At 55.7% G+C, this 26980-nt stretch overlaps 3 protein-coding genes across 8 annotated transcripts; 2 read left to right on the forward strand and 1 right to left on the reverse strand.

Moving 5' to 3' along the window:
• Window positions 1–732: 732 nt before the first annotated feature.
• Window positions 733–12951, forward strand: PDE4C (phosphodiesterase 4C). Of its 5 annotated transcripts, none has more exons than XM_065917432.1 (15): window positions 733–916; window positions 4344–4535; window positions 5511–5547; window positions 5635–5708; window positions 5913–5965; window positions 6231–6343; window positions 6423–6516; window positions 7064–7227; window positions 7426–7524; window positions 7948–8112; window positions 8199–8298; window positions 8889–9043; window positions 10435–10557; window positions 10814–11021; window positions 11521–11657. In XM_065917432.1, exons 1-14 carry the CDS (start codon window positions 771–773, stop codon window positions 11000–11002), a joined length of 1704 nt encoding a protein of 567 aa, XP_065773504.1. In that variant the 5' UTR covers window positions 733–770; the 3' UTR covers window positions 11003–11021; window positions 11521–11657. The 5 variants fall into 5 exon arrangements, with proteins under 5 accessions (XP_065773504.1, XP_065773499.1, XP_065773500.1 ...); XM_065917427.1 differs by having other exon boundaries at window positions 734–916; window positions 10814–10996; window positions 11521–12951; XM_065917428.1 differs by having other exon boundaries at window positions 734–916; window positions 6234–6343; window positions 10814–10996; window positions 11521–12951.
• A 4327-nt stretch (window positions 12952–17278) lies between these two features.
• Window positions 17279–23034, forward strand: RAB3A (RAB3A, member RAS oncogene family). Of its 2 annotated transcripts, none has more exons than XM_065917441.1 (5): window positions 17279–17453; window positions 18549–18776; window positions 19901–20019; window positions 21040–21164; window positions 22117–23034. In XM_065917441.1, exons 2-5 carry the CDS (start codon window positions 18549–18551, stop codon window positions 22305–22307), a joined length of 663 nt encoding a protein of 220 aa, XP_065773513.1. In that variant the 5' UTR covers window positions 17279–17453; the 3' UTR covers window positions 22308–23034. The 2 variants fall into 2 exon arrangements, with proteins under 2 accessions (XP_065773513.1, XP_065773512.1); XM_065917440.1 differs by having other exon boundaries at window positions 17279–17433.
• MPV17L2 (MPV17 mitochondrial inner membrane protein like 2) lies at window positions 22958–26578 on the reverse strand. Its single transcript, XM_065917438.1, has 5 exons — window positions 25928–26578; window positions 25119–25289; window positions 24026–24102; window positions 23764–23892; window positions 22958–23504 (listed from the first exon to the last, which is right to left on the reverse strand). Exons 1-5 carry the CDS (start codon window positions 26157–26159, stop codon window positions 23412–23414), a joined length of 702 nt encoding a protein of 233 aa, XP_065773510.1. The 5' UTR covers window positions 26160–26578; the 3' UTR covers window positions 22958–23411.
• Window positions 26579–26980: the final 402 nt, after the last annotated feature.

Genomic DNA, 26980 nt, shown 5'->3' on the forward strand with positions numbered 1-26980 from the left:
ACTCTTGAATGCCCCCGACCCCCAACACTAGGGGTGAAGCTTCCCTTTTTGGGGTTCCTTCCTGGGGTGGGCTGTGACAGTTGAAGCTTCACAGGGCGGAAGGCTTGGCAGGAGTAGAGTGCGGATGTTTGTCCAGTGGAGACAGCAGGAGAGGGGAAAGGATCCAGAGACAGGGCCTGGAGAACGTCAGAGCAGGTGGAGGTCACATGGGGGCTTGTGGAGGGGGACAGAAAGACGGGGAGGAGACTTGCAGTGAAAACTTGAGTCTGTTTCCACCTTTCTCCAAGCCTCAGTTTCCCCACCCGACAAAAGACTCAAGGATTGTAGTTTCTGAGCAGGCTCTTGGTGGCTCTGGCCTCAGTTTCTCCATCTCGAAAATGGGTAGAGGGGGACTGAAAGTACTGTGTGGGATCTGGGCAGCCCCTTGGCATACTCGGAGACTTCCTGATAATGGAGGGCACTTCCTTTTCCGACTTCCGTATCTCTTTTGTCAGCCCAGCAAGCTGCACCTCTGGGGTACATGCTGACAGAGGGAAGTGGTCTAAGATGCGGTTCTGGGCTCCCCCAAAGAAGGGAAGCAGAGAGCCCCGTCTAGTTCAGTGCCTCAGTTTCCCCATGTGTCCCGGTGGGGGCGTCTCTGAGCGGGTCCCGCCGCGAAGGCGGGGCCGGGTGCGCCTTGGGTTCGCTCCCCGCCGGGCCCCGCCCCCGCGGCTGTCCAGAAAAGGTCCCGCGCAGCCAGTGCTGCGTCCAGCCTCCACGCGATCTTGGCGATGCAGGGTATCCCTGCTCCCGCCCCGGCCCCTGGGCCCAGCTCCCCTCGGGGCTCCCCGCGCGGCTCCCCCGGGCTCTTCAGGAAGCTGCTGGTGAACCAGAGCATCCGCCTGCAGCGGCGCTTCACCGTGGCCCATCCGCTGTGGTGAGGCGAGACAGGGCCTCGCAGGGGTCATCGGAACCGCCGGGCTGGAGGTGGGAAGGGCAGAGTCAAGGACAGTGGGAGCCAGGTTGGAGGGTCAGGGCATAAAAGCTCTGCTCCTTTGCCCTTTTCTCGGGGTTATGTCTCTGCCCCTGCTCTATCTCTGTCTCTTTTAGTTGATGACTGCCTGTCTCTCTCCATCTGTTTCCCTCCACCCACCGCCTGGATACATGCCCAGGGGACCAGCCGTCTGTCCCTTTCCAGCTGCGTGGCCTGGAGCAGAACGGGCCGAGGCTCACGTCTCCTTCTGACCCTTGCCAACCCGGGGCGGGCGGGCTGAACGTCCAGGCAGTGAAGGGATGAGGGTCACTCCCCGCCTTGGTCTGCGCCGGCCATCCGCCCCAGTGCCAACACCGGGGTGGCCTGGCGGCCTCACACTAAGCCCTCGGTGTCCTCGGGGGAAGACGTGATTTGATGGAGGCCTTTGAGGCAGGGAGCTCGCGATGTAAGCGGGCTTGTTGCATGTCCCAGGCTGAAAGCTGACAGGCGCGGAGCGCCACTTCTGCGCAGCCCTTCTTGGTTGCCCCCTTCAAAGACTCGTCCGACCGCTTTGGGTTTAAATTCCGGCCCTTCAAGAAGCCACTGTAACATCGTGGGTTGCGGGGCAGAAGTTGGGGTTGGAGGTGGGGCTGGTGGGCGCAGACTGGGTCTGGTACCAGGCGCTTGGTTCGCGCGGCTTTAGCACTCAACTTGGCAACTTGGCACCTGGAGGCTCAGAGACCAACGGTCCCGTCTCCAAGGTCACACGGCCAGTGACAGCTGGTGGTGGTGGGGAGCAGTCATGACGGTGGTCCTTGATGGCACCATTTCAGGCCAGACTGGGGTTCCGGGTTCGGGAGAATCCGCCCCCCCCCCCCCATCCCGCCAGGTGCACCAGCCACCTGCGAAGAGGGGTCCCAGTCGAGGGCTTGGGAGTGAGCACAAAGGCGTCGAGAACGTCAACGGTGAGGCTGGAGGAGGGCGAGTCTCTCCGAAGCCCCTGTGCCTCAGTTTACCTGTCTAACCGATGGATGGACGCGCCGTTCCCACAGTCCGTGCGACTTTCTCCCCGCCGCCCGCGTCATGGAACCACGGCCTGACCCCGTCGCTCTTGGCTAAGTTTAGAGCACAAAGATAAACAGCGTCGTCCGCAGCGAGAAAACCCCGGCTCAGCCCTAACTCTCCGCACTCGCTTTTGGATTCGAACCCAGCACTCTGTGACCTCTCCTGGCCTCAGTTTCCCTATTTATCCACAGTTGCGCCTTTTCCAGAACCTTTGGGGAGAGGAGAGGGAGAGGTAGGTGGTAGCCATTCCCGGGCCTCCCCCTCGGATCGCAGGTTTAGGGTATCCACCGACAGCAGCCCGCCCCCAAGAGTCTCCGCCACTCACTCAGCCAGCTCCAAGGCCGGGGAAGCGCAAGGAAGCCCCGCCCCTCCGGGTGACGTCACGAGGCGGGAATTCAGAGGCTCTGGAAGTAGGAACTTCAGCGAGAGCCCAACTCTAATCGACCGAGAGCGATCGGACACAGCCGATCACCCGAATGAGGCCGGACTAAGCCGAATGTGCCCGACGTGGCTTGAGCGCCACCCCGACTTGCTCGAAAACCTAGTGCGACCGGACACAGCCGAACATGCCCGAAAACTTCCGAACATACCCGAGTGCAGTCGGAGGTAGCTAAATTCGGCCGAACTCACCCGACCGAACTCAGCCGGAAGAGGCCCAATCTTGTCAGATCAGACCCTCAGAGAGCCCAGATCCTTGGGCTTCCCGGTGACTCAGACGGTAAAGAATCCGCCCGCAATGCGAGAGACCCGGGTTCGGTCCCTGGGTTGGGAAGACGCACTAGAGAAGGGCATGGCATCCCATTCTAGTATTCTTGCCTGGAGAATCCCATGAGCAGAGGAGGCTGGCGGGCTACACCTCACGGACTCGCAAAGAGTCGGACACGACTGAGCGACTAAACGCAGCAAAGCACACTGATCGAAGTCAGAGGGAAGAGGCCCAGTTCTGCATGACCAGACCCAACTCAGTCAAACTCGGCCGTTCATGACTGAGTCAGGCAGGACCCTGCTGAATTCCTGACCCCCAACTCGGCCTGAACCGAATTCCCTGCCCAGAGTCTGCCTTCTGGCAGGCGCCGATCCCGGCCCGTGGACTTGGACGGGACGGCCTGGCAGGGGACCAGGTGGACACTGGCCCTTGGCTAGGAGTCCTGTGTCCAGGGGCGTCCCCCAGGGTCTTCTGTCTCTGCCTCTCCTGCCTGCTCCCTTCTCTGTGACCCACTTGCAGCCCCTCTCTCCTTGTCTCACACTTCTGTTCTAGCCCCACGCCCCCTGCCATTCTTTCTCTGATCCCCCTCACTTCGTCAGAGTGTGGCTGGAGGGAGAGATGGGGCTGAGAGATAGGGGGGTGGGGTTGGGGATTGCCTTAAACAGGGGAGGACCATGCCCTGAGTAAAGGGCATAGCCTGTGAGGAAAAAGAGAACAGACAAAGCATTCAGGCCAAAAATAAAGCTGAGGAACTGGGGAGCTAAGGATGGGGCTGAGTGAGCTGAAGGCGGGGTTGATGAGATGGGGGCGGTGCTATACTATGGTTTAGGGTGAGGGCCTGGAGCTGGGTAAGGGATGGGTGGTCCAGGACATAGCCAAGGAGAGCTGAGGTGGGGGGGGCGCCTTCCAGTGTGCCCCATCTAGGCAAAACCCAGGTGCCCTCCTGAGAGGAAAGCCCAGGAAGTCATTTCCGGTCCCCAGGAACTTACCCTTAGTAATCTGGGTAAGTTACCGGCGCCCTGTCGCCCTCCTCAGCTGTTCGGTTGTAACTCCCTAAAAGTGCCCTGGGGATGAAGTCTGCATGTGTGCCAAGTTGCTTGAGTTGTGTTCTACTCTTGGCGACCCTATGGACTGTAGCCCAGGCTCCTCTGTCCTCTGTCCACGGGATTCTCCATACTGGAGTGGGTTGTCGTGTCCTACTCAAAGGGATCTTCCCAACCCAGGGACCAAACCCATCTCCTGCACTGGCAGGTGGGTTCTTTACCACTAGCACCACTTGGGAAGCCTGGATGTAGTCTACGATGCCCATATTATAAACAGAATGGTTGATGTCCACAGAAAAGCTGTGACCCATGTTCACACAGCCACCTGGAGACAAATCCAAAACTCACGTGCTGGAGCCCAGATTAGTCCCAGTGGAAAAGACTCGGGTTCAGAGGCAGAGATGGAGGCGTGAGGGGCACTGTGTCCCTTAGTGCGGGTATGACTGTAAGACAGGCGGACAAGCTGCAGGCTACTCCTGCCCTGCCCCGGGGAGGACATGAGAAAATGGATTTAGACTAGGATGTGGCATCTATGTGCCAGGACCCTCGGCTCTGACTATGTCTCCCTTGCCTTCAGCTTGGACCTGGAAAATGGGCTCCCGTGTGGGAGAAGCATCCTGGACCCTCAGGCCGGATCTGGCTTTGGCCGGATCGCCCAGGCGCCTGCACAGCACAGTCAGAGGCGAGAGTCATTCCTCTACCGCTCGGACAGTGACCACGAACTCTCATCCAAAACCGTGTCTCGGAACTCCTCCATGGCCAGCGACCTGTGAGTTTGAGGCTGGTGGGATAACACCCCCTCCTATTTTCTTCTTTCCTTTATTCCTCCGTTTCACACACCTCCTTCAGGTGACCATTTGCGCTGGGCTTTGAAGTATAGATAGCAGTTTGCCAGACAACTAACTCACTTACTCAACTGAGCAGGACAATGCTATCCCGCGATCCTTTGTGCTTGACTCCAGGTTGGGGTTGGGTGGTAATCCAGAAACATTAAAGTCAATTAACAGCAACCCAACAAACTCCTTGATTTGAGCTTCTTCAGTTCAGTTCAGTTCAGTTCAGTTGCTCAGTCATGTCCGACTCTTTGCGACCCCATGAATCGCAGCACGCCAGGCCTCCCTGTCCATCCTGGACAGGGAGTTTACTCAAACTCACACCCATCGAGTCGGTGATGCCATCCAGCCATCTCATCCTCTGTCGTCCCCTTCTCCTCCTGCCCCCAATTCCTCCCAGCATCAGGGTCTTTTCCAATGAGTCAACTCGTCGCATGAGGTGGCCAAAGTATTGGAATTTCAGCTTCAACATCAGTCCTTCCAATGAACACCCAGGACTGATCTCCTTTAGGATGGACTGATTGGATCTCCTTGAAGTCCAAGGGACTCTCAAGAGTCTTCTCCAACACCATAGTTCAAAAGCATCAATTTTTCGGCTCTCAGTTTTCTTCACAGTCCAACTCTCACATCCATACATGACCACTAGTAGCCATCATTTCCTGCGTCTACTAAGACCCCTGTTGTCCCTGGTACTCAGATTCTCCATTTGTGAGATGGGGATAAAGTGAGTGATTGGTCAGAGGGGCTATGGTGGCCTTCAGAGAAGCGTCGGCTGAGGGGAGACCAGGGACTTCCAGGAAGACATTCCAAGGACGCGCTCAGCTGAGGGCACGGTGTGGGTAAAAGCTGGAAGATGCGGAAATTTGGGAGGGCTCCTCCTGACCGCCCTTCCATGTCCCATCTCCCCGCAGACACGGAGAGGACCTGATTGTGACGCCCTTTGCCCAGGTGAGTGCCCACCTCTTCCTTCCGTCGTGTGCCAAGCAGGCAGAGCCGACCCCTCCTTTCCAACGCTGACCACCCCTCTCCCGGCAGGTCCTAGCCAGTCTGCGGACAGTTCGGAGCAACGTTGCGGCCCTTGCCCACTTCCAAGATCGCGGGGCAGCCAAGTACGCAGGGGGCGGGGCGGGGGCGGGGCCTGGCAAAGAGGGGCGGGTTCAAAAGACAAGGTGGGCCAAGCAGAGTTGGGCGGAAGGGGCGCAGCTGGCAACTCGCCGGGGCGGGCAGGGGGAGTATGAGGGGGCGGGGCCTGGAGGTCTTGGGGGCGGGCCCTATGGGTGGGACGGGCCACTCCTGAGCCTACTGTACTGCAGGCAGGCGTGCGTCTGTAACACCCCATCTGGCAGCCAACCCCCTCCACCAACAGGTAATGTGCCTACTCCTATCCCCTCCTTCCTCTGTGGGACAGCTGCGAACTTCCTCTCTATGGTGACCTCTCCAGTCCATGAATCTTTAAGCTGTGCTAATTCTAAGCCCTCTTCCCCCAAACACCCTTGGGGATGGAGAGAGCCCGGGGTCCTGAGTGGCCTCATTGGGAAGAGCTGCAGGGTCCATAGCGGAGACGGGGGCAGGAGGGGCTCGGGGTTCCCGAGTAGGGGGTGGGGCAGACCCCTGATCAACTTGGCCCCCAGAAGACACTGGGCAGAAGCTGGCTTTGGAGACACTGGACGAGCTGGACTGGTGTCTGGATCAGCTGGAGACATTGCAGACGCGGCACTCAGTGGGGGAGATGGCCTCCAACAAGGTGAGGGAGACCAGATAACTGCGACCCCTTGCCTCTGTCCACAGGGCCCCATCATCACTGTTCTCATCTTCCCCTGCAGTTCAAGCGGATGCTGAACCGGGAGCTGAGTCACCTGTCTGAAACCAGCCGCTCAGGGAACCAAGTGTCCGAGTACATATCCCAAACCTTCCTGGGTGAGCTATGGTGGGTCACTGCCGAGGCCAGATTGCAGAGATAGGAAGAGGGAAGAGAAAGAAAGGCTTCTACTACAGGGCTCAACTGAGGAAGATAGAACCAGACACGGACACCTCCAGCCCTGTGGGGTAAGGCTGGACCAGAGGGAGGAACAGGAGGATCTTCCAGGAGGAGGGGGACATTAAAGTTAGGGTTTTGAAGCGTGAGTAGAAGTTTGCCAAGGAGGTGCTAGCAGAAACTATGCAGCTGGGTCTCCAGTTTGGGAGATGGAAAGAACATTTGTCTTTCCAGAAAAAATACTAAGCTCCAGATGCCCAGAGGCCATGTCCAGCAGAAGGGGTTACTGAGATCAACCTTAAACCTTAAAAAAAAGAGGGGAAGGGTAGCTACAGGTCAGACAGGACTTTACTCTGAGATTACTTTGATTCAGGTAAAAAGGCAATAAGTTGATCTCAAGACTTGGCAAGGTCCAGTACCTGAGGCCAAGCAGACTAATGCTAGCAGGTGAACTGACCTTTCTGAGTCCTACCCTGCCCCACCTAACAGAGCAGCAGACTGAGGTGGAGTTACCCAGGGCGACCCCCGCAGAGCCCCCGAAGCCCATGTCCCAGATCAGCAGCCTGCGTGGACTTACCCACAGTTCCAGTCTTTCCACAGCCACTGTCCCACGCTTTGGGGTCCAGACGGATCAGGAGGGGCAACTGGCCAAGGTGGGTTTCCAGTGGGGATGCTGAAACCCAGGTTTGAGTGCTTGCTCTGTGTGGATACCCTATTTTGGGCCTCAGTTTGCCCACCTGTATACTGACCAGGTGGGGCTCATGGGAGGACCTGAGGCCTGGGAGGGGGGTCGAGGCTCCAGAGTCTGTGGAAGTTGGGCTGGAGTTAAGCTCCAGTCCTCCACATTTTAGGAACTGGAAGACACCAACAAGTGGGGGCTTGATGTGTTCAAGGTGGCAGAGCTTAGCGGGAACCGGCCTCTCACAGCGATCATGTTCAGCATCTTTCAGGTACCTCCCCTGCCCGCGGCTTCTGGTACCCTGCGTCTCCTTCACTTCTTCCTACCTCAGGACCTCAGGGGACACATAATCCTCAAATCCTCCCTAACATGTCTGAATGGGGTCATTTGAGTAGGGACATTGAAGGATGGATAGGAGTTCATTAGGTCTAACATTTCATTGTTGACTATCAACAAAACTCAGCCTTAGGCCAGGCCTGAAGAGATGCAGCCTGGAGGGAATAACTGTGTGGTCAGAGATGAGAAAGAGGGGAAGGACAGAGACCAAGGGAATTCAGAGGGAAAGCAGGGAAGGCATCCTGGAAGAGGGGGCACTTGAGAGATGGCTAGGGATTCAGAAGAAGAGAAGGCATAGGAATAGTGTGTGCTGCCACCCAGAAGCCGAGGCCCTGACTAGGGGCCTGTGATGGACCAGGAACGGGACCTGCTCAAGACATTTCAGATCCCAGCAGACACATTTGCCACCTATCTACTGATGCTGGAGGGTCACTACCACAACGATGTGGCCTACCACAACAGCCTACATGCTGCTGATGTGGCCCAGTCCACACACGTGCTGCTGGCCACACCTGCGCTCGAGGTAGGGCCCTGGGGCTGCAGGCGCCTCTGGTGGGTGCAGGGCACAGAGACCCTGTCCCTCACCTCTCATGCTCCATGCCCACTCAGGCCGTGTTCACAGACCTGGAAGTCCTGGCTGCCATCTTTGCAAGTGCCATCCATGACGTGGACCATCCGGGGGTCTCCAATCAGTTTCTCATTAACACCAGTGAGTTAGGGAGCTGGGCCCTGCCACCACCTGTCAATCAAGTGATGTTAGGTGGTCCCATCCCTGCTCTGAGTCTCCCTGTTTGTGAAACAGCTGCCACAATCTTCCCTCCCTTAGGTGCTCAGAGCAGGCCTAGATATACAGCAGATACCCGATAAATGAGAGGATAATAAATGTGGCAGAGCTGATGTGAGCCCACTGAGATTTAAAGTTTAGGATCCTTTAGGAGGTGTAAGCAATGGTTAGGTACCTCATATACATTGATACATCCCTGGAGAGGTGGAAATAAAGAGTGGGGCCCTGACTCAGTAGTTCATTCAACCAGCACTCAGCACTCTCTCCTGCCATGCTGGGTCTCCAAGGAGTCATCAGTCTTAAGGAGGCAGAGCTGAACACAGATGCCCCCAGCCCTGAAGAACCAGGTCAGGGCCATGGGGAGAGACAGGGTCCTAGAAGGCTTCCTAGAGGAAGGGGGCGTTAAAGTTGGGGCTTCAATGCATGAGTAGGAGTTTGCCAAGACTTTACAGAACCAGCCTTTGGGTGGAGTGGGTTGGGTGTGTGGGTCTTGAGACTCTCCACCTCCCCCACAGACTCAGAGCTTGCACTTATGTACAATGATGCCTCCGTGCTGGAGAACCACCACCTGGCTGTGGGCTTCAAGCTGCTGCAAGCAGAGAACTGTGACATCTTTCAGAACCTCAGCACCAAGCAGCGGCTGAGTCTGCGCAGGATGGTCATTGACATAGTGAGATCACAGTGATGGATGGGAGGGTGATTTTGGCATGGCTGGGGGTTGGGTTGGATAAGGGCATCTCCCCATTCTGAGCCTGAGCTTCCTGGTTTTGTAAAATGAGACAATGACTGTCCAAGCCTTGGGTGGGACTGATGGCCCTCGGTTAGAATAATCAAGTCTTGGATGCAATTCACGTGCAAACTCTTTCTTTCTGGGAAACTCTTTCTTTCCGGGAAACTCTTTCTTTCCCAGAAACTTTTCTTTCTGGGATTTCAGGTGCAACTTTATCTGCATTTGATATTTTTCAAGTTGGGAGACACCAGTACGTACTGTGATCTTATGTCTCAAGTCATTTAACTAGCATTTATTGAGCATCTACTGTGTGCTGGCCCTTTGCCAGTGACCATTAGAATTCTTACCTTCATGAGACTTACACTCTGTGGGGGAGATGGACACATAGGCATAGCCATGATGGGGGACCTGTAGACAGACCCTGTGACAGAGAGGTGTTCAGGGTGGGAGGACTTCCCCAAGAGGGAACAATGAAGCCAGGGCCTGCAGAGTGCAGGGGATCATGAGATGGGGAGGAGTGTTTCCAGCAGAGGGAATAGCATGTGGGGAGGGCTCAGAGGAAATCAAGGCTCCAAGTGAAGAAGAACTAAGAGTTTGGTAAGGGAGAGTGGGAGCTTTGGGCAGTAGGCACCCCCAGCAGAAGCATCATTTGGGCCAGATGGGAGGTTTGGGGAGAAGATTTGAGACGTCTGTCTGATCCTCAGGGAAACCCATGGGTCATTCCTGGGCTGGGCCTGTAGGGGTTCAGCTAAGTAATTTTTAAACAATCATGTTCAAGGCTGAACTTTCTTTCTAATGGCTGAAAACAGCCCTCCCAGCCATGCAGCAGCCACAGAGAAGTTTGGGGAGTACCAAGGACACCTGTGACTCCCACAGTCCTCTGGATAAATCCCCCACACCCCCCTGAGGCCCTCCCCACTCTTATCACCCTCACTTGCTCCTCTGTTGCTCTGGCACTCATTTGTTCCAGGCACAGCTGTCTCCTCTGTGTAGCCTCAGGGCCTTTGCACTGGCCGTGTCATCAGTGGGGTCTCTCTACTGCCCTCAGGCACACTCATCTCAGCCCCCAGGTTTAATCTCCTTCCTTCATGCCCTGTCTCACATGTGGGATGCACCCCACAAGTCCAGCAACCTTGCAGAAGGGACTGTTGACTCAGCTTCTTTGTGAGCTGGTTTTGCAACAAATCTTGTTACATGCCCCCATTTCTCAGGTGAGGACACTGAGGCTCAGAGGGTTGAAGAACCAAGTGGGTCCAGCATCTGCGAGGTGGGGAGTGGGGATGGGGCAGGCATTATCTTCATACCTGTCATCTTCCCTCGCCTGCCCCCAGGTGCTGGCCACGGACATGTCCAAACACATGAACCTCCTGGCTGACCTCAAGACCATGGTGGAGACCAAGAAGGTGACAAGTCTTGGAGTCTTGCTGCTAGACAACTACTCTGACCGCATCCAGGTGTGTGGCTGGGCAGCCCTGGGCTGATTTCCACAGCTCTCCTTTAGCTCCATGTATGAAGTGCCGACTGAATGCCCAACTTGAAGAAACAGAGGCACCTATGGTCATGTGCCTTTGTCTTGGCCACCTCTTCCCCTCCCTGGCCTCAGCTTCCCCACCTGTAAGATGGGTGTGTCCATGGCACCAGCCTCTTTAGGGCAGGTACCAGGCCTGTGGGTGGCCTGGCCTGAGCCTTCCCGAGCCTCGATCTCACTAGGTCTTGCAAAGCCTGGTGCACTGTGCTGACCTCAGCAACCCCACCAAGCCGCTACCACTCTACCGCCAGTGGACAGACCGTATCATGGCCGAGTTCTTCCAGCAGGGCGACTCTGAACGGGAATCAGGCCTGGACATCAGCCCTATGTGTGATAAGCACACAGCTTCAGTGGAGAAGTCCCAGGTCTGAGAGTGACTGATTCGAGCTGGTGGGTACTGGGGAGAGGGGAGAGAAAGGAGTGACCGAACTGACCCTATGATTCTTGGCTTGACCCCAGGCTGGCAAATGAGGCAGTGTGGCCTAAGGGTCTGCACTGGGCTGGGTCTGATGTGTCCCGGGATATATTCCCTCTGGGATGCTTTAAGAGAGATCTGCACTTACTCGTGGAGTTTGGAAATGCTTATCCTGGGTGACATGGAGTATTTTAGAAGGGGTCTCAGTCTGAGGGCACATTCATCAGCTCTGAGGAGTCAGGAGTCAGGGCTAAGGTGGATGGAAAGACTTAGGTGTTGGAGAAGCCTAGAAGGGGCAGGGGAGGCGTCTTAGAGGAGGGGTTTTTTGAAGAGGGTTTTGAAGGGTGAATAGGAGTTGGGAAATGGCATTCCAGGCAGAGGGGAACAACCTGGGCAAAGGCCTGCCTGGACTGGGCTTAGGTTCCACAGTGACGCACCATTCAGCAACCTCTACCCCCTCAACTTTGCTCACAGGTGGGTTTCATTGACTATATTGCCCATCCACTGTGGGAGACATGGGCTGACCTGGTACACCCAGATGCACAGGACCTGCTGGACACTCTGGAGGACAACCGCGAGTGGTACCAGAGCAAGATCCCACACAGCCCTGAGGACCTCACCAGCCCCAAGCAGGATAGCCCTGACAGATTTCAGTTTCAGCTCACTCTGGAGGAGGCAGAAGAAGAGGAGGAAGAAGAGGAGGAAGCATTGGATGGGGAGGCCTCAAAGTCACCTGACACTGAGCTCCTACCCTCTGAGGCCAGCCCAGACCCTGGAGCTAGCCCAGACCCTGGGGCCCCATACCTGGATTACCAGAGGACTGTGGGCAAGCCCTGCATGGACCATGAGGGCAATGTAATGGCTGAGCCTTTGGGCACCTAATGGCCCATGGTGGGCGGGTGGATATTCCAGGAAGAGGTCCCAGGTGGCCCCACTTTGCCTCCCAGGGAGACAGCTGGGCTTTTTGCTACAGGCAGGTCTCAGGGTTGAATTGGAGGCACCCGGCTGGGGTCTACTCTGACCCTGGGATCGGCTGAGAGAGCTCTCCAAGGAGCTGGGCTGGAGGAGGGGCAGCTTATTCCAGGGCCCTTGAGTTCTCCCTCCTGGACTTCCACCCCTGGTGTAGAAAGTGTCTGCCAGGCACCTTTGTCCATCTTGCCCAGTGGTCACTCTTGAGCCACTCCATCATTTTATTCTTTCATGCTTTATCAGATATTTACTGGGCACGTATTGTGTGCCAGGCCTGTGCCTGTTCTGTGCCTCTGGGGTACCTCTGCACAAGGAGATGGGGAATCAGTCTCGAGGAGATGACCCCTCCCTGAGACACCTCCCCTAAGTCTACCAGGCAGCTCACTGAAAGAGAACGAGAATTTGGATAGGGGAGTTCTCAGCACCAAACTTCATCTGGACCCAATCCTGGCTCTGGAGTTCTGGTGGTGATGGGGGGGTGATGGTAGGGGCCAAGCAAGAGAGGGATCTGTGTCAGGAACTGTCTCTGAACGTTGATTTAGCCTTCACTGCTTGTGCACTGGCCGTTGCTTTAAGTTGCTGTGGTTTCTGTCTTCAGGTCTAAGGATGCTGGTTCTCCCTGGCCCCAGGGCCTCTGGCTGGCTCCCTCATACTCTACCTTTCCTAGCACAGTAACAAAAGCACAGAATTCTTCCCCAAGGAAGGTCCTCTCCATCTTCTGATTCTGAGGCTGTCTAGACTCCCCATAGGGAAAAGGAGGCCTCTGACACTTTCTTGTGAGTCTTCACCCTTTCTGGGCCTCAGTTCCCCCTCGATGGCCTGATCCTGGTACTTGGGTAAATTGTGGTTGGAGGGTGATGTGTGTGACCTCCCTGAAATATCTTAGAAATATGGGGCATTTGCTTGGATTAAAATAAACTTTATCGCACCGAATTAGTACCGTGTCGGTTTCACGAATGGGGAAACAGGAGCGGAGAGTCTGTCCTGTGGTCTCAGGGCTCAAGGCCATGCTGCTTGCTGGACTCCAGACGTTAACCAGCGGCGCCCCCTGGTGGCAGGAGGCGCAGAGGGGAGGCCGGGAGAATTCGGGGGTCCTCGCCTTGCGGGAAGTCCCTCCGCGCCCGGCTAGGTGGAGTTCATCCTGACGGTTGCGGGCCTGGCGCGGAGCAGGTGAGGTGGCTCTGTGCTCAAGTTTCAGATTCAATTTTCACTTCCGGAGTCCTCAGTATCCCCATCCCCCCACCCCGCTACCCTCCCTCCCTGCGGGTCTGAAGATTTATACATGACAGAAGTCATTACAGAGCAGCCTCTGGGTTCAAAAACAGCTGGCTTCATTCCTAAATAATTTCATTAATAATCCCATTCCATTGATAATTCATTGTCACCACAATTAATCATCTAACTTCACCGAGGGAGAATTAAAGGGCATCTGGATCATGAACTTGGTACATTTCCTTCCAGGCTTTTAAAAGGCAGAGATTTATAGGATTTTTATTTATAATTTTTTTTTATCCTTCCCCCTTTATTTGCAAGTAATACATGGTCACTGTAGAGAATTTGCAAATAATGGAAACATGTAAGGATGAAAATAAAATTCTGCTGTAACCTCACCCCTAGATCATCTGCCTTCAGCATTTCACCTTATTTCTGTTTTTTTCTCTCCCTCATTCATGAGAACATTCATATGTTCTCCTTCAATTTGGGCCACAGCTATTCCTCCGTCTCCTCCTCACCGTGAACACTATGCACGCTGGCTTTTCATACCCCAAGCACAGTGCCACCTCAGGCCCATTGCACATGCTGTACCCGCCACCTGGAATACTTCTGTGCCTCATCCTCACCCTTTGGGTCTCAGCTCAGCATCGCCTCCTCCAGGAAGTCCTTCCTGACTCTCCCCCTCCCACTCCAGGCTGGCAATAGTAGAAGCTCTCTGGGACTCTTTGCTTTGTTTCTACAACTCTCTCCAGACTGAGATCTTCAGACACCCCCAGAGACTGACTTTGACAACTTCAGCAAATCTCTTAACCTTCCTGAGCCTTTGTCATTTCACAGGTAGAAAGGGCTTGCTTTGTGCATGTGTGTGTGCTAAGTCGCTTCAGTCATATCCAACTCTTTGTGACCCTGTGGACTGTAGCCCGCCAGGCTCCTCTGTCCATGGGATTCTCCAGGCAAGAATACGGGAGAAGGTTGCCATGCCATCCTCCAGGGGGGTCTCCTCAACCCAGGGATTGAACTGCATCTGTTATGTCTCTTGCAGTAGCAGGAGGGTTCTTTACCACTAGTGCCCTTTTTATTCTTTCCATTTCACAGAAGTAGGAACTGAAGCTCACAGAGAGAGGGAGGAAGTCATTCGCATGCTCCAGGGCCCCCATTTTCTCCTGTTTAGGGCCTTTCCTGAGGGATACACTCTTTGCCTTTGTGGCCCACCCTAGACCCAAAGGGAAAGGAGAAGTTCTTTAGGGCCCCTGGGAACTTTCAGGCCTTGACTCTAGGACCTGTTTGCCCTCTGTTTAGGAAGAAAATATTGCCTGGCCCCCCTTACAGAGCTGAAGAGGGGCTGTCCCTTGAGCTTATTTAGTGAGTTCCAGCCTCAAGGCCTTTGCATTTGCTGTTCCCTCTGTTCAGAGCGTTGTTCCCCCACTTCTCCCAGTGGCCAGCTCCTTTGCCTCCTTCAGATTCCTGCTCAAATGTCATTTCCTCGGAGAGGCCTTCCCTAACCTCAGTGGCCAAAGTCACCCTCCCTTCAATCATTCATTGAGTCATTGATTCATTCATATCATACCATCACAGGGTGCCTACTGTGTCTACAGGTGTAGGTGCTAAGACACCGATCCCTGACTCTCAGAGCTCACAGCTGGCTATTGAATAAATGAGTTAGCATGACATTTCTGATGGGGATGTGTCAGGAAGGAGAAATACATGACATAATAGGAAGTGACGGGCTGAATCAGAGCTTCCAGAGGGAGGTGGGTGTTTATTGGAGACCTGTAGATGATGGGAGAGCCAGGGAAACAGCTTAGGCAGAGGAAATAGCAGGTGCAAAGGCCCTGAGGCAGGATTGCATCTGGAACCTAAAAGATGTAGTGACTCACCAGAGGAGAAAGATGAGTTAGTGGGGAGGTAGTGGGGTGGGATCTGAGAGGGTTTGGAGCCCTTCTACTCCCACCCCCGGCCCCGCTATGTCTCCCTGGCTCATAGGACATCTCCCCTTAAGTCTGTAGCTCCCACCTCCAATTCAACCATCCCTAACTCCAGATCCTTTTGCTGATTCTTAACAATAAAGTCCTTCCATTAGTTTTACTTTTTTTTTTTTCATTAGTTTTACTTTTAAATACCAAATACCTTTGGGCAGAAGCTGGTACACGTTATTGTGAGCTTTTACCCTTTGGGGGAAAAATAAGTGGGTATTGCCGACTGCCGCCTGAACGTGCATCTGGGAGGTCAGGGAGCCTAGCGAACTCGCATGCCTTCACCTCCACCAGGGCAACGCCTGGAGCCCCCCACTCCCCACCCCAAAGCGGGAACTCAACTGCTGGTCTTCCAGTGGGTAGAGTTGGAGGTGGATTTATATTTATATTTAAAAAATTTTCCCAATTCGCCGCACTTGGTTTGTGATACTTTTATAGTCCGAGTGAGGAGGAGGGACAAAGAATCCTTTGGAAAAAATAGATTTCCCAACTGCAGGGAGAGCAGGAGGGACTTCTCCGCACTTCCGGGGCGCTGGGGGCGGGGGGCGGCCTCCAGGCGCTAAATTATTCTGGTCTCTAGGCGCCTCTGCAGCTGGTGAGCTTTTTATAAACAGGACCAGCCCCGCCCCTCGTCTCCAGAGGAGGAATAAGGGAGATCAGAATTTTCCTGGGGCCACACGCCCCCTGCCGGGTGTGGAGACCGGAGCTGGGGCGGACGGTAGCACCCTGGAATGGAGGCCGAGGTCTCATTCTTCCGCGCCACCCCCTACTCTGACTTTTTCACATCAGAATCGTTGGGGGATGACGGGTCATCCTGGACCCCAGAGTCTCCATCTCTGAGTCTCGTTTTGCCAGGATGGTGGAGGGAGGACTCTCCATCTCCGTCGTTTAGCTCAGGAGTCCGGCAGGAATACAGCATCTCCCACCCCACCCCACTTCTTTATTGCAGGGTCTTTGAACCTCGCTGTTTCCTACGGTTTTTTTTTTCTTTTTTTTTTAACCGCAGACTTTGCGAGATTAGGGGACAGGCTGTTTTCCTGCCCTACTTCCGCAATTTGAATTTTTCTTTGAATTTTTCTCTGGAAAATGGGGCGCAGGAAGGAGTGGGGTTCCCGGAGCGTCCCTCAGCCCCCTCTTTTCCGGAAATCGGTGACGGAGGGTGGCTCTCTTGATCCCGACTTCTCTCTTCTTCATCTCAGAAACAGGGTGGAGCATCTACTAGCCCGACCCCCTTCAGGGGTCTTGAGTGTGTTAGTCGCTCAATCGTGTCCAGTTCTTTGCAACCCCATGGACCCCACCAGGTTCCTCTGTCCATGGAATTATCCAGGCAAGAATACTGGAATGGATAGCCATTCTCTTCTCCAGAGGATCTTCCCAACCCAGGGATCGAACCCAGGGATCGAACCCAGGTCTCCCGCATTGCAGTCAGATTTTTTACCGTCTGAGCCACCAGGGTACATATCAGAAATGAGACGGGGTCTATCTTGATCCCTATTTCTGCTATTTCTTCTTTTATCCTTACTTTGAACCCCGTAAATAGGAGATATGGAGTATTTTCTCGAACCTCACTTCCTCTTTCCTGAAATTGGGAATAGGGGGAGTTTAATGAGCGGTCACAGCACCTTGGACTGAACGGGGACCCCCTGAGTCTAAGACCTGGGGTGCGTGGGGGCAGGGAAGGGGAACGCCCCCAGAAGACTGAGGCTCTGTTGAGGCCTCAACCTCTGGGCCCTTCGATCGCCCGGAAACCACCATTGGACAGGAGGAGGGGGGGTGGCAATCTTTGTTTGGTTACTTACCCCGTCGCTCGAGCACTTAAGCCAATGAGAAGGCGCTGCGAAGCCCCGCCTCCCTTATACTGAAGAGAGGCGGAGCCAGCAAACGATTCCTCCCCTCCTGCACCGCTTCTGCTAGCTACTGGATGCGCTCTCTGGGCCCCGCCCCGTTCTCGCGTCAATCTGCGCACGAGCCCCGCCCCTCCCGGCTCTGCCTGCGACAGTAGACCGTATCTCCACCCGTGGCTCCGCCCTAGAATGGCATCACGGCCGTAGCTGCATGTGAGGCCCCTCCCCGCCCTTTGCAGGACGTCACCGAGGACTGCAGGGGCCTCAGCCGCTGCCGCCGCCTCCGCTGCAGCGCAGCCCCACATCAGCACACCGTGGGCCCCGTCACCGCCACTGCCAAGAAAGTCGCCGCCGCTAGGGTCGCCACAGCATCAGTGCAGAACAAGGTGAGCTCCCAGGCCTCCAGGTGAGCTTCCGCGCCGAGCACCTACATAACCTTCATTTGACTGATGGTCTGGTTGGGATAGGGGACGAAGTTGGCCGGCCTTAAATGAGACAGAAGGATGAGGCGGTCGCGAGCCTGGGGAGGGGGAGGGCCTCGGCTCCCTCTACCTGCCCTGTCCTCACCCCCACCCCCATCCCTCCACCCCCGGCTCTGCGGTGGAGGGGGAGGGGAGGCGAGTGCCTTGCGGGAAGCTGTGCGCGCGGGAGGCTCAGTGCGTGCGCGTGCGCGTGGAGTGCACACGCGTGTGCGCGCCCGCCTGTGCAAGAGGGTCTGTGTGTACCCTTGCTTGTTTACCAGGGTATGCTCGTGCATACCCTGGGGACCCCGACCCAAGATTGTGAGTGTTACAGGCATGTGGAGGCAGACGCGTGGACTGCGCGTGTGCGTGCACAACAGTGTGCCTATGTGCACGAGATGTGTGCCCGTGTGGGTGACGTGTACTGGGCTGCATGGGTGGAGGACGCATTGCGCACGGGTGGGTTTGCACATTTGTATATACATGTTGGCGTGCAGATAGGTGTCTGGCTCTTTCCCCTGCACCGAGCCGTGTCCCAGTGTGTGCCCTGCTGTGTGCACGTGAGCGTGTGCACGCCCCGTGCCTATCACGTGATATAGCTGTCACAGCTCGAGCTCTCCCAGCCTGGGAGTCTGGCAAAAGAACGGCAGAGACGCGTCCCCGCGGTACCGTACACGCGTGTGCACGTGCGCCCGCTCAGTTCTGAGGAACATGAATGATTGATGGGGGGCGGGGCCGGCCGCAGTTAGTCACCTCTCCTGGCGCAGCTGTAGGGCTTAGGTTACAAGCGGGCCCGGGGCGCAGGCCTGCTGGAGGGGGCTGCAAGGTGTCTCCATCCCCTTCGCTCTGAGGTCCTTCCCCGGAAAATCGGGCCTTTCAAGGTCACGGCCCGCCCTCTGCGGTGGGGCGCACCGTTAGTACTGGGGCTCCTGATGGGATAAGAGTAATCTCCGTCTCTCGCTGGAAGCTCTCTAGCCTGAGCCTGGGCGTTTGGGGACGGAGGGGGATCCCTCACCTTCGTCTACGCCCCGCACCCCCAGATGGCATCCGCCACAGACGCTCGCTATGGGCAGAAGGAATCTTCGGACCAGAACTTCGACTACATGTTCAAAATCCTCATCATCGGAAACAGCAGCGTGGGCAAGACATCTTTCCTCTTCCGCTACGCAGACGACTCCTTCACGCCTGCCTTTGTCAGCACTGTAGGCATCGACTTCAAGGTCAAGACCATCTACCGAAACGATAAGAGGATCAAGCTGCAGATCTGGGTGGGTCCAGCTGGGGGGCCTTCTGGCTCCATCATTCTCCCTCCCAGGGACAGCAGCCCCAGTTCTGCCTATTTCCTGTCTAGATTCACTCATTACACACTGGGCATTTATGAGGCGCTTACTGTGTACCAAGGACTAGAGGCACAGAAGAGAGTGTCCCCTTTCTCTTCCACCAGTGCTCTCCAGGGGTGGGGAAGGGGTAAACGCTGGCTCCTGTCCTACCCCTGACATCATCAGATGCATCACCTGCTGAGTGCCTCAGTTTCCCCATATTCAAGTTCCTCCACGAGTGTCTGGATGAGGTTTCAGAGGTCCAACCTCATTCTCTGGGCCAAGAGCAGGCTCCTCCACCAGGGTCTTCTGGCCACCTCCCTCAGCACCTCTGAGTCCTAAAGGAGTCTGATAAATCCCAAGCCAGAGCTGGTTGTTCCCTGCCCACAGTCCTTCCCTGGCTCCCACCTCACTCTTGGTAACCCCTGCAACCTTCCCCTGGCTGAGGAGACCCTGCCTCCTGGTCAGCCCCTGTTGATAGCTCATCTGTCTCCCTCCATCTCCACCTCAGCCTCTTCGTTGTTCCTCAAATGGGCCAGACCCAGTCCCACTCCAGGGCATTTGCCTAGACTTTCCTTCCCCTGACCCTCATATGACTCCCTCCCTCATCCTTCAAGTTTTTAAATTGTCCCCCAACCCACAGTGCCCATCCTTGCGTGGTTTTTTTCCCTTCTCCTGTCTCATTACTTTCTGACAATACATTTCCGTGATCTGAGGATACATTTTCTTTCTTGTCATGGGTTGATTCTCTGTTTCCTGCACAGAGCCGTCAGTTCCAAAAGGGCAGTGATTTTGGCCCATTTTGTTAACAACTGTGTCCTCAGTTCCCAGCACGCACAGGTCCATGTGTGTCAAATGGATGAAGGAATGATGCTGTAGATACCTTGGGATCACCGATACTGCATTCCCTGGGACAGGCAGCTGAATCACCCTTCCTGACCACCACTGTGCCTCTGGGCAAGCCCCTGCTCCTCTGAGCCTCAAGGGGGCTGGACTCCACCATCTCAGAGTTCATTCCCATGCTGAGGAACTTACATGTATCTCCTCTCTGACACCCCACCTCTTCTTCCCAGGACACAGCGGGGCAAGAGCGGTACCGGACCATCACGACAGCCTACTACCGGGGCGCCATGGGCTTCATCCTCATGTACGACATCACCAATGAGGAGTCCTTCAATGCGGTGCAGGACTGGTACGTGCACCCCCACCTGCCCTCTTCTGAGCCAGGCTTTGTGTAAAGCCTGGGGTACAGGCCGAGATGAGAGAGTCTCAGCCCCTTGGCAGAAATGTAAATAACAATATTGGGGTCCCAGCTATGCTATCAAGCTATAATCATTAAAACAATGTGGCATCAGCTCAAAATAATGTGAAAGAAAGATTTTAGGTAGAAAAATGAAACTATAAACATAAAAGGAAAAAAAAAGTCTGGGAGGGACAGAAAATATAAAGACAGCTTGCAAGTTTTGAAGGTATAAACATTTACATTTTCTGCTGAGAGTAATGATAACTTTTGAGAAACTGTTTGAATTTGTTCAAGAGGGAGAATTCTCCTCTGGGGGTCGGGGGATCTGGGAAGAGTGGGAAAGACTTCTTGAAAGAGGGACTCTCAAGTTCACAAACTGTGGGAGCAGGCCCCTGCAGAGAGAAGTGTTCCTGGTAGGACAAAGGCAGGAGGAGAGACTGAGCCTGCCTTCCTCAAGAATTAATGGGACAGGATTTCCCTGGTGGTTCAGTGGGCTTCCCTGGTGGTTCAGACGATAAAGAATCTACCTGCAATGCAGGAGACCCAAGTTCCATCCCTGGACTGGGAAGATCCCCTGGAGAAGGGAATGGCTACCTACTCCAGTATTTTTGCCTGGAGAAGTCCATGGACAGAGTAGCCTGGTAGGCTGCAGTCCATGGGGTCACTAAGAGTCAGACATGACTAAGCGACTAACACTTTCACTTTCCAGTGGCCAAGACTTTGCACTCCCAGGGCAGGAGGCCCAGGTTCCATCCCTAGTCAGGGAACTAGATTCCACATCCTGCAAGGAAGATCAAAGATCCTGGGTGCCGCAGCTAAGACCTAGCACAGCCAAAGAAATAAATATTAAAAGTAGAGAATTAATGGGTGGTGGGGGGCTTGAGTAGGATGAGTGACAAGGAGATGGGGGAGGGTGGTGGTGCTCAGATTCTCCAAGCCCTAACCTTCCTCTGTCACCACCTCCTCCAGGTCAACCCAGATCAAGACCTACTCATGGGACAATGCCCAGGTGCTGCTGGTAGGGAACAAGTGTGACATGGAGGACGAGCGGGTTGTGTCATCGGAACGTGGTCGACAACTGGCGGACCACCTAGGTGAGTACCAAGTGACGCTGGACATCACAGGCCAGGAAAGGGACACTGAGGCCCTGAAAGGGGAAGACACACACCCAAGGTCTCACAGCTAAGCCACGATGCAACCTGGACTTGAATCCCAATAACTCATACTCTGTGCGAGCTGGCCTTTGATCAGGGGCCATTTCAGGTGGGTCTTGAGGGATGTTTAGGAGTTCACTCTGCAAGAAGTTAGTGATTCATTCTGATACTGTCACTGTGCAGACTAGTGCTGGGTGTTGCTGGGCCCCTGAGAGGCCTCCAGATTTGTGAGAGAGGGAGGGATCTGGGCTGGTGGAACAAGCAAGGAGCCAGGCTCTGCCTGGCATAGGTAAGGCTTCCTGGAAGTGGGGCACTGGAACTGGTATTTGAAGAAAAACGGTGATCTTTCAGACAGAAGAAACAGCGTGACCAGATGTGGGAAAGATCTTTTTGGCAAATAGTTTTACATGACTGGAAAACAGGGATCACTTGGAGGAAATATGGTTGATCATGCAGGACCTGAACTACACACTGGGGTGTCAGACTCTTCAGAGGGCAGCAGGAAGCCACGGAGTGTGTGTGAGCAGGAAAGGCCTGGATCTGTGTCAGATGCTGCCAGGACCGGGGCTGGGCTGGATGGTGGGAGCAGGGAATTAGCCCATCACCCTATTTATTATCATAGCTGTTTATTTACTGGAGATGTCCCCCAGGGGCTTGGGCATCCCCTTGTTCTGTGCAGGGGCTCTGGGGACAATGAGAAGAGGGTTTTAGGGTGAAGAAAGGAGTCTAGGAAATAAAGGCTGACTCAGCCCACTGTTGCTTCGCCATGGGACTTGTCCATGCCTTTAACATGCATCTGGCACTGGGAAACTCCAGGTGTTACCTATCCTCAGGAAAGTGTGTCTGGGCGTGGGGGGTCCAGCGTCCTTACCCCTCCCTTCCCCGACCACAGGGTTCGAGTTCTTTGAGGCAAGCGCCAAGGACAACATTAATGTCAAACAGACCTTTGAGCGCCTTGTGGATGTCATCTGCGAGAAGATGTCTGAGTCATTGGACACGGCCGATCCTGCAGTCACGGGCGCCAAGCAGGGCCCACAGCTCACGGATCAGCAGGCGCCTCCGCATCAGGACTGCGCCTGCTGAGCGCTGCCCTGTCCCGCCCCATCCTGGCCCCGCCCCTGCCCGCCCCCTGGGCCTGAGCCAGGGCCCCTACTGGCTGTGGGCGTGAGTCCCCTGCCCCGATTTAGCCCATCACCCTATTTATTATCGTAGCTATTTATTTATTTATTGGAGATGTCCCCCAGGGGCTTGGGCACCCCCCTCCTCCGCGTCCCACCCTGTACATACAGCCCTGTTCTCGCTCTGCAGTGGCGTGTCGTGGCCCCGTGAACTCACCGCTCACTCTTCCCTCCAGATCCCACCTTTTTATAAATACACCCCCATCAACAGTTATCAGTTTTGAAGAGGGGGCCAGATGACACCCCAGGGCAGGCTGGTCGGGTGATGGGAGGCAGCCAGCCTCCTGGCTGTGGCATGGTGGGTCCAGGTGGCTGCAGGCATCTCAACGTGGACCACTGGGTGGGTCAGAGCCAGGAAATGGCCCACCTGGCTCTTGGCCCCCAAGGTTGTACCCTTTATGGGAGCAGGGTGGGGGGGCTGCTGCAGATATGCACCACCCTGGGATACCACTCCCCACCAGACCTGTTCTGACGTCATGAGTGTCAAACATGCCCCCCCCCAGCCCCCCAGGAGATGTCATGACAACACTACACACACCCAATAAAGTGAATGGATGACACAATGTCCCTATGAGCGCCAGCCTGATAATGCTGGCTCTGTTCATCCACAATATTTTCAATTACCAAGAGAATTTAATGGTACTTCCACAGTCTGTGACTAGAGGATGAGACTGGAGGCTCCAAATTCTGGGGCCCGGCTCCCAACGGATGGGTGATATCCCCCACTTTGGTCCCAGCGCCCAGCCTACAGTAGTGTTGAGGGCTTGGTGCTAGCTGGCTGACTGAGACCCAGAGCTGAGGATGGCCCATCATGAGTCACTTGAAGCTGTCCCAGAAAGGCTGAGGTACAACTGTCCATCTTCATGGTTGTGTTCCAGAGGGAGGAACTGAGGCCTGGCAGTGGGCTTGGCAGGGGCAGCCCAAGCAGATGCCCAGGAGTCAGGGTGCGGCTAGGACTTGGCCTAGGAGTCGGTTCCCCTTCCTGCCCAGGTGGCTGGTCGGCGGAGGCTCAGTCAGTCTTGCCTTGCTGTCTGGCATCTGGGGGCTCAGTCTGCACGGTGCCCAGGGCCACACAGCCTGGGGGTGTCAGGGGGCCTGGGATCTGACCGCACAAGAGAATCTGGTTACATGTGCTGTTCATCCGCCTAGGCACCCCACTGAACCCTCCTCGCTGGACAGAGGCGGGCTTGGTCCTCACCTCGTTGGTGATCAGCAACCTGCCCGCCCACCATGGGGTGCAGGCAGACTGTCACCGGCACAGGCAGCCCTCACCCTGAAGGGTAGCTGTACTGACATTTGGGGCTCTCACACGCGCCCCCCCCCCCCCCCCCAGAAGCCCCCTGGGTGCCCACTGCACTCACCCGGTATTTCAAGTAGGAGAGGTAGGTGTCCCACCCTAGCGTCAGGCCGTTGATGTAGGTGACTCGGAACTGGGGGGGCACGAATAGGAAATTCACCAGCTGCGCAGCAGGCCACACGCACCAGTCAGCCTATGGGGAGGGGCGGAATGTAGTGAGGGGCGGAGCCAGAAGGGACTTGGGTGGGGCCTGAAAGGAGTGTCGGAAGCAAGATGAAAGGGGGTGGAGGTGAAGGGATAGGCGGGGCCTGGGCAGGCATGCCCACCTTGTAGAATTCCCAGAACTTGTCCCGCAGCTCCTGACAGCTGTCGTCCAGGGTCTGGCCCTCCAGGCAGCCAAGGCCTAGGAAGGAAACCAAGAAATGAGAGTGTCAGGGGCTGGGGAGTATGGAGTACAGTGGTAGAGCGGGTAGGGTAGGACCCCTGAGGAACACAGCTTCCCCGATGGCTCAGCGGGTGACGAAGCCACCTGCAGTGTAGGAGACACAGGAGACTCGGGTTTGATCCCTGGGTCAGGAAGATCCCCTGGAGGAGGAAATGGAAACCTACTCCAGTATTGCTTGAAAAATACCATGGGGAGGAGCCTGGCAGGCTACAGTCCACAGGGTCACAAAGAGTCGGACACAGCTGAGCGACTAACCACCACCCCAGGCAGCGGAACAGTGTCCCAAGCAGAGGAACCGGGACATTTAAAGGCCTTGCAGTGGGAAGTGGGGCACAGCAGGGAGGCTGAAACGGGTAAACAAGAAGTGAGAGGTCTGTCCTGTATACACTGGTACCCTGCCGGGTGGTGACACACCCTTGCTGAGGCGGTTTTATTACCAGTCCGGTACCTTCCTTTACCTTTACAGATAATGAAATGAAACTGACCCTGGGTGGCAAGGAATGAACAGCTCTCCAGAGCCAAGGGTTAGGATGATTGTGCCTGGTCAACCTCAGTCTCGCCTCACCTTCCTCCAGCCTCAGGGCCTTTGCACCAGCTGTCCTCCCCCTCTGCCCCGCACCAGCTGTCCTCCCCCTCTGCCCCTCACCCCCTCCGGCCCGCTGGCTCCTTCTTTATGTCTCATCTCAGCATCTTCTCCTTGGAGAAGTTCTCCCAACCATCATCCAGGGCAGCCCCATCAGACACTGTCTTCATCCTTCCTACACATAGCACCACTGTTTGTGATTCTGCCATTCACACCTGACTCCATGGGGTCTGTCCTGTCACCACTGTACCCCAGCCTCCCGTCCCGGACCACCCACACAGGAGGTACATCGATAACACGTCTCCACATTCTGAACACAAAACTGGCTCTACCCCCACCCCCAACCCCCTGATCCAGGAGGGAACAAGCCCAAGTTCACAGAACTCCTTACCCAAGAAGTACCAGACGCCAAGCATAGGAGAGGCCACCAGTTGGTCAATGAGGACCTTCTTGAGGACGTTTGGGAGGCCAGGGAAGCCGGATGCAGGGAGCAGGCGGTCCAGCCAGAGATACCAATAGTGCAGGAAGGGGCCCATGCTGCAGCCGACAGCAAACATGCTCACTGTGGACAGTCCAAGAGTTAAGGGGGGCACGTTAGGCCAGCAACCTTCCCCCCCCAATCCACTCCCTCCCTGGCTAAGACCTGGGTAAGCCGGACACCCCCCCAGGGCCGAACCAAATATTCTTTCATTACCAGCTCCACCGCCAGGCACCATTCCAAGAGGTGCTTTTGCATCTTCTTCCCTCATTCCCTCACTACCCTATCAAAGGGTACTATCATCGCCCCGCTTTCCGAAGGAGGAAACAGAGGCACAGCTGATAGGGAAGTGTGGGACCAGGGTGCGACCCAAGGCTGGCTGGCAGCCAGACGCTGTGCCTTTGACTACCCCGGGTGCAGCATATCGTGCTCAATGCTAAGTCTTGTCACTGCAAGAGAGAGGGTAGCAGATCAGGGGGTGGGCGAGGACCTGACCGTAAGGACGGCAGCGGACAGAACCCTACGTATTGGGGATGAGATGAAGACTCGAGGGGGAAGGGACGCGGAGAACGGGGAGGGGGTGTCTAGGGTGCACGCTGAGGTCAAGGGTCTTGCCAGGAACTGAGGTCACGGGAGCTCAGGTCCGGTTCACAGGTCTCCGGATCTGAAGTTGGGGGCAAAGAGCTCCAGGGGTGAAAAGCCAGCAGCACCGGTCCCCTTACCTGAGCGCCGTGGGTCGAACTTCTGGCCGGGCCGGGCGCGAATCTCCCAGGACTGGCGCGCCCCATCCCCGGCCGCCATGAGAACGCCGCATCCCAGGGTGTTGGTGACGAGCAACGCACGGCCTTGGAACAGGGGCTGACCGGCAGCCCAAAGGCCGCGCAGCCAGCGCCAGCCGCCGGACGGCATCGTCCGCCGGACACAGGAACCGGCACAGCGGGCCGCCCCGCCCATGCCGGCCAATCCCAAGTCGCCGCCGAGTCCCGGTTACCCGCCCCGCGCGATAGTACCCAATCGAACACTGCCTTCGTGATTTGTATGCCCGCCCCAAATCGCTCCAGTCAATCGCCGGCTGCTTCGAAGCCTCACACATCCTTCTGCGCCTTACGAACCAATCACACAAGGCTTCGCGTCACACCGCGCACGCCAATTACTGTCGTTCCACCTTTGTTTCCCCGCCCCTTTCTGCTCTGGCCTGTGTGTAGCCGTCGTCACACTCTTATTTGACCGCCAACTTCACTGACCAATCACTGACTTCAGGCTGGAAAAATCGCAAGCTGTTGTCCTGCCTCCCGCATTGAGATGGCCAATCTACGGCAGTTACCGAGTTCTCCCGTGTAAATTGTCTTCCAGATTTCCAGATTCTCCGGCAATTCCTGAAAAGTGATGGCTACCGGGGCGGAAATCCAATCCCGCAGAGATTCGGGGACGTGGAGGCGGGGCTCCAGTTCTGCTGCGCGCGCAGGCTGCCGGGATCAGTTCTGCTGCGCGCGCAGGCTGCGCGGATCGTTGTCTGGACGTTGACCTTGGTCCTGACTACTGCTGGGCGTCTGACCTAAGTTCCACAATAATACTACTTAAAACGCTACGCACTGTTCTGGGCACATGACGTGCTTTAAGAAATTTGACAGCAACTTTGAGTTGCTGCAGTGATAATTATATCACCATATTACCTCCTATGTTCCTGTAGGGGAAAATCTGAGTTTCAGTGGAAATCTGCATTACTTACAGGAGCAGGGTGTCTGGAGCCTGTGGGCCGAATTCTGTCACCACCT

The sequence above is a fragment of the Muntiacus reevesi genome, chromosome 1, assembly GCF_963930625.1.
Source record: "Muntiacus reevesi chromosome 1, mMunRee1.1, whole genome shotgun sequence".
Classification (NCBI taxonomy): domain Eukaryota; kingdom Metazoa; phylum Chordata; class Mammalia; order Artiodactyla; family Cervidae; genus Muntiacus; species Muntiacus reevesi.